Here is a 12702-nt window from a genome sequence, read left to right on the forward strand (position 1 = left end):
GTGACGGTGAGCAGAGGCGGAACTGGCGTTTGGGAGAGCTGCTGGGGCTGGGTTCAATCTGTAACAAGCCTTCTTCAGTTTCCTCTCCTCAGGCCCTGCGTGGGCTCTGAAATTTCTCTGCTTGACGCTAATGAGAGGACTCACATCCCTCATTCCCACAGAACAGCCTCCATTCCACCCGGCGGGCACTGTGCAGAGGCTCCATCTGAGGGGAAGGGAGGGCAGGCTGGGCGGGGCAGGCCCTGAGGCCAGCCCGAGTCCCACCAGGGGGCCATGCAAGTGGCCTACCCTGGCTACCTGAGTTTCCTGCTAAGTCCACAGGCCCTGGCCCCAGAACCCCCTCGTGTCATCAAGCACTGAGGACAACAGCCCTCACTGTCCCCGGCTGGTCACCTGCTACATGCTGGGGCTGGGCTGCCTACTTCACCCACAGTATCCGCCCAGCATCCTACCGGGGGGCCTGACTGGGAAACCGAGGTACAGAGAAATGAAGCAACTAGCCTGAGATTCCACTGTGGGTACATGGAGGAGTGGAGATGTGGGTCCAGGTCTATCCAAAGCCCATGCCCCCTCCACCGCATCCGCCCCTCCCTAGAGTAAAACGGCATTCCTTAGTCTGTGCTGAGGGGCACTGGGGGTTCGGTGGTGGAATTCTCACCTTCCATGCAGGAGACCCAGGTTTAATTCCCAACCAGTGCATTTCATGTGCGGCCACCACCCCCATCTGTCCACGAAGGCTTGCTTGTTGCTATGATCCTGAACAGGTCTTAGTGGAGCTTTTAGACTAAGATAGACTAGGAACAATGGCCTGGTGATCTACTTCCAAAAAATCAGCCAATGAAAACTCATGGATCCCATCCTGAGGACGGGATGGGACTAGGCAGTGTTTCATTCCACTGTACATGGGTCGCCATGAGCCAGGGCCCGCTAACGACAACAGTCTGTGCTGGGCTGCTGAGCCCAGAGGGTGGGTGCATCACTTCCAGCCACTATCTGGGCTCAACCCATTTTCAAGTGGGGAGTGCTGAGGCTACTGCGAAGGTTTTACCACCTCCAAACTATCCAGACAGGGTACTGGTGGGCGAGTCGCCTCTTGGACTTGGTGTGGGCCCTCTGCAGGATGGGGAATGTGCTTTCCTCAGGTACCAGGCCCTCCCAGCACTGGTGGGTCTGAGCTTTGGGCTGTGTGACTTCAGCTACTCTCCTTGTGTCTCAGTTCCCTTTTCTGTAAGATGATCTAATTTCCTAGGACTTCTTCTTATTCATGCCTTCTTTAGAGAATAGCTGGGACAGAGGTGGGGGCCCATCTGGGAAGGCACTTTATTACATCCTCATGACAGCCCAGAGCACACAGAGCCCAAAGAGGGTGAGACACTGGCCCAAAGTCACACAGCTGGGAAGGGAGGGGAGTGGCAGGAGAGGGCTGGCTTCAAACCCAGGTATGTATGGTGCCCAAGTTAGGCTTGTCCATGCCAGTGACCGTCTCACCAGGTGAGTGGTCACGGGGCTGCAGGCAGTCAGCCTGTGCCCACCACCTCCTCCTGGCACCTACCAATGCCCTGCCACATGCAAGACAGCACCCCCATGGCTCTGCCTGCCTCGTCGCCCGGCCCCTCGCCAGCTGGGCCAGGAGGGCAGGGGGCAACTTGCCCCTGTCAGTGCCCAGGCCCTGCCACCTACCTGCTTGATGCACTGCAGCCGGTCATTGGTCTGCTGGATGTGCCTGTCCATAGAATTCATTCTGGCCGTTTCACTGGGCTCTACCCGAGAGCCATGAACGGTGTCCAGCCTGTGAAGAAAGAGGAGAGGGGGTGTCAGTGGGGTCAGGCCAGGCCTGCCAACCTCTGCCTCCCAGTCACCCTCCAGCCTCAACACAGACACGCTGGCCCAGTGACCCTGGCAGGTTCCAGGGCTTGTGTGAGTGGTGGTGGCCAATGCCTAGGCAGGCCTGCGTTAGAAGAAGGACTTCTTCAGTGAGCTTCATCCACACAGACAGCTTTAGTCCCCACCTGCTCATCCCTGTCTGCTGGCACGCACCTGGGAAATACTCCTTAACACCTGTGCCAGGTCCAGGGCTCCATCTAGGGGGCTCATGGGAACGAAAATGAAACCATTCTCTCGTGTTCAAGGACCTCTGGGTCCAAGCCTGTATGCACTTGATGTCCCCTATCAGGCGACTGTTTGTTGAGTTCCTATTAAAAGTCAGGTGCTGGCCCAGGCACTGGGTACAGACAGACACTGCTATTATATTCCCACTTCAAAGGTGAGGAAACTGAGGTTCAGAGAGGTTACAGCTGGTCTGGGTAGAAGCCAGCTCCAGAATCCTGGCCTTCCCATTGCAACCCAAATTTGTGCTGGGGAGGGGCCAAGTTCCCCTACTGGAGGCTGCTTCAGTGTTACGGGTGTGTGGGGTGGGAGGCAGTGGTGAGGTGACACCCCTCTTGCCTGCCCCCAAAAGCCTCCCGGGCGGGGGCTGCCTGTTTCTCCTCCTGAAGTTATGTGCACTGACCCTCAGCCAGCATTACAGGAGGAGGGTTCCTGGGAGCCAGGGACAAACCATGGTGGGGGAAGCAGGGAGTCGGAGGGCCTAGGATGCCAGGTGCCAGACCCCACTCGGTACCCAGGGGCTGTGACAGTCCAGCCCCCACCCCAGGCATGGGAAAACGCTGACTGCCAGGGTCCCATTAAGGAAGGCAGTTTCCAAAGATGGCCCCAGGGAAGGGATTCTGAGCCGAATTATACATTATACAAAGGCTTGGGTCCGCTCAGCCCCTGGTTGACGGGCCTGAAGGGAAGTACAATGGAACCCTGACCCTGAGCAGGTCTAATCCCCCTGCCCCACAGACAGAGCCAGCCAGGACAAAGGGCCTGCGGTGGCCCGAGTGGCCAGCAGGGGGTGCTGTTGATGAACTTAAATATCCAGAGGGCTAGAAACAGGCACAGAGTGGGCTCTGGGGCTTCTCTCCAGGGTCCTCCTCCTCCTCTCACTCCAGTGAGCAACTGGGTTGGTCCCCCAACCAGGAGGGGCTTGGAGCAGGTGTCCTTGGTTTTCTGGGCCTTGCTTCCCCACTTGTAGAACAGGACAGAGAGGGGCAGGGGGATCAGTTAGGTGCTCTCACCAGGCTCTACATTTGAGTAGTAACTTTTCCCACGATGGCCATTTTGCCCTGGGGACAGGGACTCTGTGGTGCCTTGATAAATGCCTGTTGAATGACTGACAGTTTCTGGGGCTTGGTAAGCTCAGCCCACCTGGGGCAGTCACAGCAGGGGGCTTCGGGCCTCACTTTAGAAGACCCTTCTCTAACAAACTGCAAAGGGGAGACAGACCTAGCCAAGTTCAGGCCGGTCTCCATGCCGGCTCACAGGCAATGCTGTCTGCAGGTCAGTGGCCGGACCGACCTGGCTTCTGGATTCAAAGAATCCCAGAGTATCAAAGGCCAAAGGTGCTCTGAAGTCCCCCCATCCGCCCCAACACCTTGGCTGGTTTTGGGGAACCCGAGGCCTAGAGGTGAATTGTCTGGAGGTAACACAGCTTGGCCTAGCTGAGCCCAGACCCAAGGGGGCTTTTCTCCCAGGCAGGGCTCCACCTTATTTCTGGGCCTGGGACAACTGGAGACCTCACCAGACCATAGGGACAACAGTGTCATGTGCAGTGTTGCTTTATCTATAAAAGAATGAAATGTCCAGCTGGTTAAGAAGGTACACGTGTATAATGCGATGTTTTTAAACTGCTGAGATCCATGGTGGGGAATCGGGGTTATTGACCCTCGGAATGGAAGGGGCTGGTGGCTACAGGCCCAGCAGAAAAAGGGTCAAAGCCTCAGAAGGCTGAGGGTCCCTGGCCTGAAGAGAGAAGGGATGGGGTGGAGGCCGGAGGAGAGAGGGGCAGGCTGGGACCCTCCATTTGCATGCACCTGCTCTAGTCCACAGCAGGCCAGGCACTTTGCATTGCTAATTTCATCTTCACAAGGCTCAGGGGTGAAGTGACTTGCCTGAAGCCACACAGTGAGGAAGCTGCTGAGATTCAAACCTGTCTTGCCTTTCTAACCATTACTGACTCTGCTGTTCTCTGCATGCCCTTAAAACTGGAGGTCAGAGCCTCCCTGCAGGCTCCGCCTCAGGTTGTGACCCAAGAGTTGTATGCCTGGTCCCACCCAGCTTCGTGGAGCCTGTCCACTTGCTTCCAAGTCCATCCCAGCACCACTCGTCTCCCTGCCTGGCGCTTGAAGTGGCGAATGCTCGGTGGCCGGCAGGGGTCGCCCTCTGCCACAGGAGCACCCATCCAGGCCCAGCTTGCTGCCGCCCCCCTCCCACCTCCTTTAAGCTTTACAAGTCCTTACAAATCCTCCGTGTCCACCAGCTCCAGTGCCCACGGCTGCCCAGGCTCCCTCCCAACCCGGGATGCTGTGGGCCTGGTCCCGAGTCCACCCCTGGCCTCGGCCCTTCTGCTGCTGGACTGTGGGGCTAACGGCCCTCTGTCCCTCAATGAGAAGTAAGCTCAAGCAATTGGCCCCCCACCCACCCCTCTCAAAGAAGCCATGACTCTGAGTTTCAGGCACCCTGGCCCTCTCTCCTGGTGTGAGCAACCAGGAGCTGGTAGGAGCTGTAGCACTAGTCAGCACGGGAGCCTGGAGGGGACACTGGGTGCGGCCAGCCCTTGTTCTGATACCCCCTACCATGTGAATAGGGCAAGAAGCTTGGCCTCTCTCCAGACCTCAGTTTCCTCATCTGTAAAACGATGGGCTAGCTGGCCTTTGGCAGCCCTCTGAACTCTGGCATCTTAGGATTTCTACTAGGAGCTCCAGCTGTCTGGAAACTCCATCTGACAAGCGTGGAGCACTTGCGTTTGAAACTGCGAAGCCTGACCTGAGGTGGCCCGCGGGAGCCTGCAGGCCCAGGACACTGGGCAGAGCTGCGCTTCCAGGATGTGCCTCTCGTGTTCCACATACTTCCCTGTGACTCATGCTTGGTTTGTCTTAATTTCGTGCCTGTAAGTTCTCAGATGGTGACACCTGCTTGGCTCAGGCTTCCTGACTTCCAGGTGAGCTCCTGAAAGGTGGATCTTGCACTTTTTACCACCCAGCACAGGACTGGCCAAGGATACCCCTTGCAGTGCCCAGCTCAGAAGACAAACTCAAGGCAAGCTAGCTGCTGTCATGCACACAGGGCTGGCAGAGATGAGAGCCCAAGGGGCCCGCGGACCCCAGCCCTGGTGCCATGTGGCAGGATGGGAGGCAGAGACCCAGAGAGGGGACAGACTTCCCCAAGCCTCAGATGGTGCCAAGGCTGAGCTGGACTGGAACCCAATCTAAGCAGGGCCTGGGTCATCTCCAGGCTGACAAGCCAGCCAGGAGAGTGTTTCTGGTGTTCTGGAAGACTGGGGGAGGCAGATGGGCCTCAGTGAGCTCCACCGGGGACACAGAATTTGGGATGCTCTTAGCAGCCCCATGGGGATACGGATTCCTGGAGGCAGCTCCCTGGGGCGGCGGGTCAACATTGGCCGTGCTCACTAACAGTGAAGGCCAAACCAGGGAAGGCATTTGTACGCCTGTATGTGAGCATTCACGCACATAGTGCTCATTTGCACACTCAAGAGCAGGTCTGTGCACACACTTGAGTGCTGGTGCAGGTGCACTCTAGCACACACACCTCACGACAGCTTGCACAGGCAAATGGCGGGTCCCCACGGAGCCATGTGAGCAGTGGTGTGCAGGAGTGATTCAATCACCATGCACATCTGCAGCTGGGGTCCCCCAGGGCCAGTGGTGTGGAGGCAGGGCAGAGCAGAAGCAGTGCCTGGAGACACTGCCAGGGCCAGCGGGCTCAGGACCTGCCCACTGCTCAGTCTGGTGGGAAAGCCGGGGCCCAGGGACCCATCCTGGCCAGCCTCCTTGTCAGCTCTGACTTCTGGAGGGGCAGAGGTCCGGGGCCCTGGGTTCGGCCACAACCCTGCACATGCCACATCACCCAGGGCCCCTCTTGGGCCTGGACCCAACCTCCCACCATTCCCAGGTACATGCCACACCCCTCTACCTCCTGGAGTGTGCTCTGAAGACCACACCTCAACACCTTTGCCTCTGACTGCCCCTCTGCCCAGGTGCCTGGCCCCTCTCATGTACCACAGCCCAGCTCGACAGCCACCCTCTTTCTTGGTTTCCTTGAGTAGAGCTGCTCACCCCTGGTCCTGTCCCCTCAGTGTCCCTGTCACAGAACCGTATCACCCCTGTGTCTCTGCATTCGCGTCCCCTGTCAGCTGGGACACCTTTCAGTTATGGATTACCAGAGCCTAGCCCAGGATCTGGTACGAAGCAGGCACCCAGCAATGTTCACTGGATGGACAGCTGGACAGGTGAATGGATGGCTATTAAGGGTGGGTACTTGACCCAGGGTGAACAGAGCAGTGAGGCAGCCCTAATCAGGGGCTCTCAGGACTGGGGTTCCATTACATTTACATAGTGAGGTATCTGGACTAGAACGACGACCACTGGTGAGTTTATAGGTGAGGTTAGGTCAGGCAGTGACAGCAGGCTTAAGTGCCCTTAGAGAAGAATTTTGCACAGTCTGAGGGATGAAGTGACCCAGGTTAGGGAAGCATGATTGACCCGATGCCCGTCTCATCTTCAAGGTGAAGAGGTGGAAGCTCAGAGAGGTGCAGCACCTGCCTGTGGTCACACAGTGAGGAGTCCCTCCTGGTCCTGGTAGTCATACCAGGCACACTGGCCAGGAGCAGGGGGGGAGATGGTGGTGGTGAAGCCAAGGCAGTCGGGGAAGAGGGACTTTGTGCTTAACCCCAGGAGACTCAGGAAGAAGGGCAGAGGGCAGGAGACAGGGTGGGGGCAGCTGCCTGGGACCTGCTGCCCCTGCTCTCGCTGGGCAGCTGGAGCAGGCCCTTGGGCCTGCCTGAGGTGGTGTGCAGGGTGGGGCAGGCCCTGAGGGCCAGGCCTTCCAGGCTGTGCAGTTGAGGGAGGCCCAATGGGAAGAGGCATCCCCTCTCTGTCCCCCAGGGCCAAGGAGCTGACTGAGTGAAGTCACTTGGCGAGAGTTTGAAAAGGGAAACTGGATTTGGGCAGCAAATCTGAATCCGACCCGGGCAGTGCTCATCTGCAGGCCTGGCCCGCCCACCCTGCTCAGCCACAGGGCTCAGGTGCTTGGCTTGGCACTCGAGGCTCCCTGAAGTGTGGACCCACTTCTCTCTAGGACCCATTCCCACTGCTCCGAACACCCACCCTTGCACATAGGCACGACGGTCTATGCTGGCTAATGGGACATGACACAGCCTTGGTACTCCCGTGCGGGGTTCCCTGAGGCCGGCCCTACACAGCTGTGCCTGACTACCTGATCTGGGACACAAGAGTTAACCAGATGGAGCAATAACCTACAGGGAAAACATGGCCGACGCTGCCCTGAGGGAAAGGTGTACATTGGGATGTCTCATCCGTCTGGGGCATGTGGCCCCTTAGCACGCCCAGGCCATGCCCATGAGGCCAAACCCTCCTACTGTCCTCTGATCATACTCCAAATCCCTGATCTCATGGTGAACTTCCTCTGACAGTCCCTCTTTTCCAAAACCAAAGAAGGGCCAGATTGAATCCTGGGTTTTCTCTCAACCTCATGGCTATGCCTCTGAGGGAAAGGAGAAACTGAACAACTATTGAGCCTACATGTGCCTGACATTAGGAACTCTCTTTATATTACTTAAGCCTCAGAACACTATGTGATGTACCAGTTATTACTACCACGCTTCAGATAAAGAGACAAAGGTTCAGAGAGGTGTAATGACTTGCTCGAGCCACACTCCTGAGAAGTGGCAGTGCCAGGGCTTGAACTTAAGTCTGATTACAAAGCCCATGAAGCTTTTCTGCATCACACTCTCCATGGGAACATGGCAGGTCTCCCTTAGCTTGACTGAGAGAAGGGGGCTGTCATTGCCCTGGGGGCCTGAGGATGGAGCAGAGCTGGGGAGTCACAGGCCTGCTGAGGCTGTCCAGTGCTGGGCCCGGGCCACAAGCCTTCCCCAGGACAGCAGTGTTCATGTCTGGGATCCCAAAGGCCCCAATACTGTGAAGTGGGGGAGAAAACAGTCTACCCAGTGGCCCTCAGAGGATGTGGGGCGGGATGAAGCTGGAGATGGAGGCAGGGCCCCTGCCCACCAGCTGCCGTCTGGAAGGCTGTACATGCCTCTGCAGATGTTTCTACAGCCCTGGCTCTAGGGACAAGAAGGTGTTCTCCATCGCCCCCTCCCCACCCCCTGTTCCCCTAGGCTCCGTCAGCCCACCTGGCATTCTGCAGGAGCTCCAGACAGAGGAGAGCCAATGCCATGTACCAGAGACAGCCAGACAGAGCCAGGTAATCCCTGAGGGACCACCTGTCCAGGGATGGCATGGCTGTGGTGTACAGGATGCCACTCTTACCTCCTGCACCCATGGCAGGCATGGCTAATCAGTTGCCACACCCTTCCCACTGAATCCAGACGTGCCCAGCCAATCCTCCACACTGAAGCTCAGCCATTCTTAACTACCTGGCACTGATGCATGCCACGGAAACTTCTGGCATCCCCATCTTTGAAAGAAGAGTGAACAGAGGTCCAGAGTGGGGAGGGCTTTGCCTGAGGCTGCTACCCACATGCAGCTTTCCTGATTCCTGACCTTATGCATGTTGTGCTAAACTGGGTCAGAGAAGGCTCTCTTCAAGCTGAGAGCCCCATGCCTGCGGGCAAGTACTATCCCATTTTGCAGACAGGGAATTTGAGGCTCAGAGAGGGTGAGTGATTTCTACGCATGTCACATAGGAAGGGTGCACTGAGCCAGGACAGTAGCTGTGCCTCCCGGCCTGCACTTTTATTTTGTACTGCGTGTCTTCTCCTTTAGTTGGCGGCTATGAGATATCAGTATAAAATACGTTTTTAAATTTTTTTTCCAAAAAAAAAAATTAGGGAAATGAATCTGAAGGCAGGCATTTATTTGCGCTAACAGTGGAACAGAGTCCTCAGGGCTTAGATCTAGAAGGAATCTGGCCATTTGCTCAGGCCTGTCCTAACATTTGGAGACCCTGGGTGGTACAAACGGTTAAGCGTTCGACTGCTACTAACAGAAAGATTGGCAGTCCAAACGCACCCAGAGGTGCCACGGAAGAAGGGCCTGGTGATCTGCTTCCGAGAGGTCACAGCCTTGAAAGCCCTATGGAGCAGTTCCACTCTGCACACATGGGGTCTCCAGGAGTCAAAATCGATGCCACCGGACCTGGACTTTCCCAACATTACAGATGAGGAAACTGAGGGCTAGGCCAGGGATGGGGTGGGGTAGAGCGGCAGGCTCCACTGCAGGTCGGCGGTGGGGGGCAGTACCAGGGCCCACTCCAGGCCTCAGAAGCCCCAACCTGGCCTCCCCAGCTGCTCTGAGCTTCTCCACCGGCCTGGGAGCTCCTTCAAGGGGGGCAGGGAGAGTGCAGAGGTGGGCAGGGTGCCGTGGCAGGGGGCTCTGCCTCTCTGGGAAGCACCTGAGGTTTCCCCGTCTGCAAAAGCCTTGTGTGGTACCCGAGGTCTCGTGAAGAGATTTTCAACACCCTCAGGTCAGAGGGCCCAGGTGGGCTGAGGCTGGCGCATGGACCCCAGAAGGCCAAGAAGGCCCAGAAGGCACGTGGTCCAAGTTAGCCAGGTCTGGCGCCCACCATGCTGTGCTCAGGGAGTTCCTGGGAGTGAGGCTACTTGGGTGGCTGGGCTCACCATCCAAGGTCGGGAGTGGGGCCTTCTCTGGCCACTGGACCCCATCCTCTGGAACTCCCCAGAAACAAGCTGGGTACCCTGCAGGCAACCTGAAAACATGCTCCTTTTCTGCTGAGAGATGACAAACATTCACGCTGGCTTGGCGCTGGATGCAGGCACTCTACAGTTTACAAAGCACTTTTGTGTGACGATCTTGTTTGACTCTCGTTACCACCCCATCATAGAAGGGTGGTACAGCTTAGCGGTTAAGGGCACCAGGCTTTCTGGGTTCAATCCTGCCTTGCCACTCGGTAGCTTTTATGGCCTGGTGCAAACTGCTGACCCTCTGCGTGCCTCAGGCTTCCCATCTGTCTAACGGAAGCAGTAACAGAACATAGCTGTGCTCGGTGAGGTAACGGACACGAAACACTGAGCACAGCCTTGGGCAGGAGGCGAGTGCCATGAGAGCACTGTTCTTCGTAGTGGTCTGGGGCCTCTCATCTCCATCCCACCCATGAGGGAACCTCAGCCAGAAGAGGAGCTGGCGCCCTGGGTCACACGTACAAAACGAGAAGCCAACCCAGTGTCCTCCAAGAGTTCGGCACCACCTCTCTGGACACTAGAGCTGTTCAGAGTTTTAACCTTACAGCCAAATCTTATGCAGATGCAGAATTCATAAAACAATGGATGGAGGGGTGGGGTGAGTCAGGTCCTGCCCTCACCACTCACCTCCACACAGGTGTCTCCAGGAACGGCCCCGTGAGGCCTTGGACAGTGTGGGCGGGTGAGGGAGAGGGAAGCAAGGGCCCCGTGGCCCCCAGCCAGAATGCCAAGTTGAGGAGCTGGAGGCGATTTGTTCCAGTGACAAAGGCCAGTCACAGAAAGTTCCAGAAGGAAGGAGGGATGGGGTCAGAGCTTTGGGCCCTGTGAACTGAGCACTGCTCCTCCAGGCAGGGGCTGAGCCCCATTCCCTCTGCAGCCTCAGCACAGGGCCTAGGCCTGGACACCCACGTGGAGCCTGAATAGTCTGGGTGGTGTCTGAATGGAGGCCGGGAGGCCAGAGTGAGGCCATTGCCCTGTTCTAGGGAGAAGGAAGCAGGCGGCTGGGATACCCCGCCCTGTTCTAGGGAGAAGGAAGCAGGCAGCTGGGATACCCCGCCCTGTTCTAGGGAGAAGGAAGCAGGCGGCTGGGATACCCCGGGCGGCGCAGCCTGCTATCTGCTCCACGGACACCAAGTCCCATGAGATGCTCCTGAGACAAGGGATTCCATGGTTAGATACACGGGGTCAGGTTGCCCAGTCTGTCCTCCTGTGGAGATTACCAAGGCGCATTCGCATGAGGAGGGCCTTAAAGATCCGCTTGTCTCAAAGTTAAACCAAAAACCAGACCAAACCAGTTGCCACGGACTTGATTCCGACTCATGGCGACCCTGTGTGTGTAGAGAACTGCGCTCTACAGGGCTTTTATGGCTGCGCACTTCTGGGAACAGACTGCCAGGCCTTTCTTCCAAGGCGTCTCTGGGTGAGTGTGAACCACCAAGCTTTCTGTTAGCACCGAGTGCTCAACCATTCGTGCCACCCAGGGACTACTTACTGGTTCACAAAATCCTTATTTCACTACACACATTTTAAAATCCCACAAAACTAGTTTTCCCTGGAACTAGTTTTAAGGAATCCTGACCTCAGGTATGTAGCCACAAGGAGGAGGGGTAGAGGGGAGTGCAGAGGCAGACTGGAAGAGGGGTGCCACGCCGGGCGGGGATGTGGAGACCCCCGGCCACACACCGAAGCTTCCTCTAGAAAAGAAGCCACAAAGTGTCTGTGACACTACCTGACACTGGGTAATCCCGGCTGGGGACTGAGGCCTGGGTTCTGGATCTAACACCACACGCAGGTTCGTGGAAGCCAGCTGCACGTCAGGTACACCCAACCACCCAGGAGCCTGCCTGAGGGCGCCTCGGCTGCCCTCCCCCAGAAAGGCAGGCCAGGTGAGGAGAGGGGCCTGGGCCACTTCCTGGAAGGGCAAAGGCCAGAGTCACACAAGCTGCCTGCGGCAGAGGCTACGTCAGCTTCGGAGATGACCCCTCCCCACCCTGCCCAAGCAATGAACTCTAGAAGGAGGGCTGCCCCTTCCCAGGCCCCAGAACACACAGGCTGAGGCGGCCCAGGAGGCCAGAGTTCTCCCCCGATGCCATGGGGGCGGGCAGCCCTGCCCCAGCCACTCAGGAATCTCCCCCCGCGTGATTATTTGTAACAACGGGAACAATGCGTTATCGCTCATTAAGCACCTATTGTCGTCAGGCACGGTACTAGGCATTTTATGGGAATTACCTTTACAACAAACCAGCCAAAGGCAAAATGACTACACCATCAACAGATGTGGAAGCTAAGGAGGAAAACGGAAGAAGGAACTTGCCCAAGTTCACACAGCCAGAAACGGCAAAGCTGGGATTCGAACCCAGGTCTGTCAGGCTTCGACACCTCACCACTAACACAAGCTGTCTTGGCACTGTGCTGGGGACCAAGAAAGCTGCACTACAGAAGGCCGGCTCTGGGGGTTCTGGAAGAGACCCTGCTGGCTGAACAGTCACTGACGCGACTGTGCCAGAGACTGACAAGGCTGTATGCGTGCAGGGGGCTCTCGCTCGGGGTTGGGGGTGGGTGTCTCCAACACACTGTGGAAACATTAACTGACCTGCCCGGGCCCTGGTTTCCTCAGCACCTCCCTGAAGATTGGGGCTGACTGAGGTCATTCTCTTCTCCGGAACCTCCCAAACCTCTAGGGCTGCAGAAAGACCCGGCACTTAGGCAGCCCTTACGTATCTCACCTAATGCTCACACCCAACCAGTGAGGTGGGGTGTCATGCCCCCACTTTACAGATGAGGAAACTGAGGCTCACAGAGATGATGTAAACTTGCCCAACGTCACACTGGGATTGCTGGGATTGGAACCTGGGCTGACTCACTGCAAAGGCCTCAGCCTAATCACAGTTCCACAGCTG

The 12702-nt window shown here is 57.2% G+C and overlaps 1 protein-coding gene across 7 annotated transcripts in view; it reads right to left on the minus strand.

The window, feature by feature from the left end:
• ZMIZ1 (zinc finger MIZ-type containing 1) overlaps nt 1-12702 on the minus strand; it is a 258230-nt gene that overhangs the window by 119918 nt on the left and 125610 nt on the right. For all 7 annotated transcript variants that reach the window (XM_049855858.1, XM_049855859.1, XM_049855863.1 and 4 more), the window contains one exon: nt 1681-1789. In XM_049855858.1, the coding sequence (XP_049711815.1) occupies nt 1681-1740 (60 nt within the window). In that variant the 5' untranslated portion in view covers nt 1741-1789. The remainder of the gene's footprint in view (nt 1-1680; nt 1790-12702) is intronic.

The sequence above is a fragment of the Elephas maximus genome, chromosome 16, assembly GCF_024166365.1.
Source record: "Elephas maximus indicus isolate mEleMax1 chromosome 16, mEleMax1 primary haplotype, whole genome shotgun sequence".
Taxonomy (NCBI): domain Eukaryota; kingdom Metazoa; phylum Chordata; class Mammalia; order Proboscidea; family Elephantidae; genus Elephas; species Elephas maximus.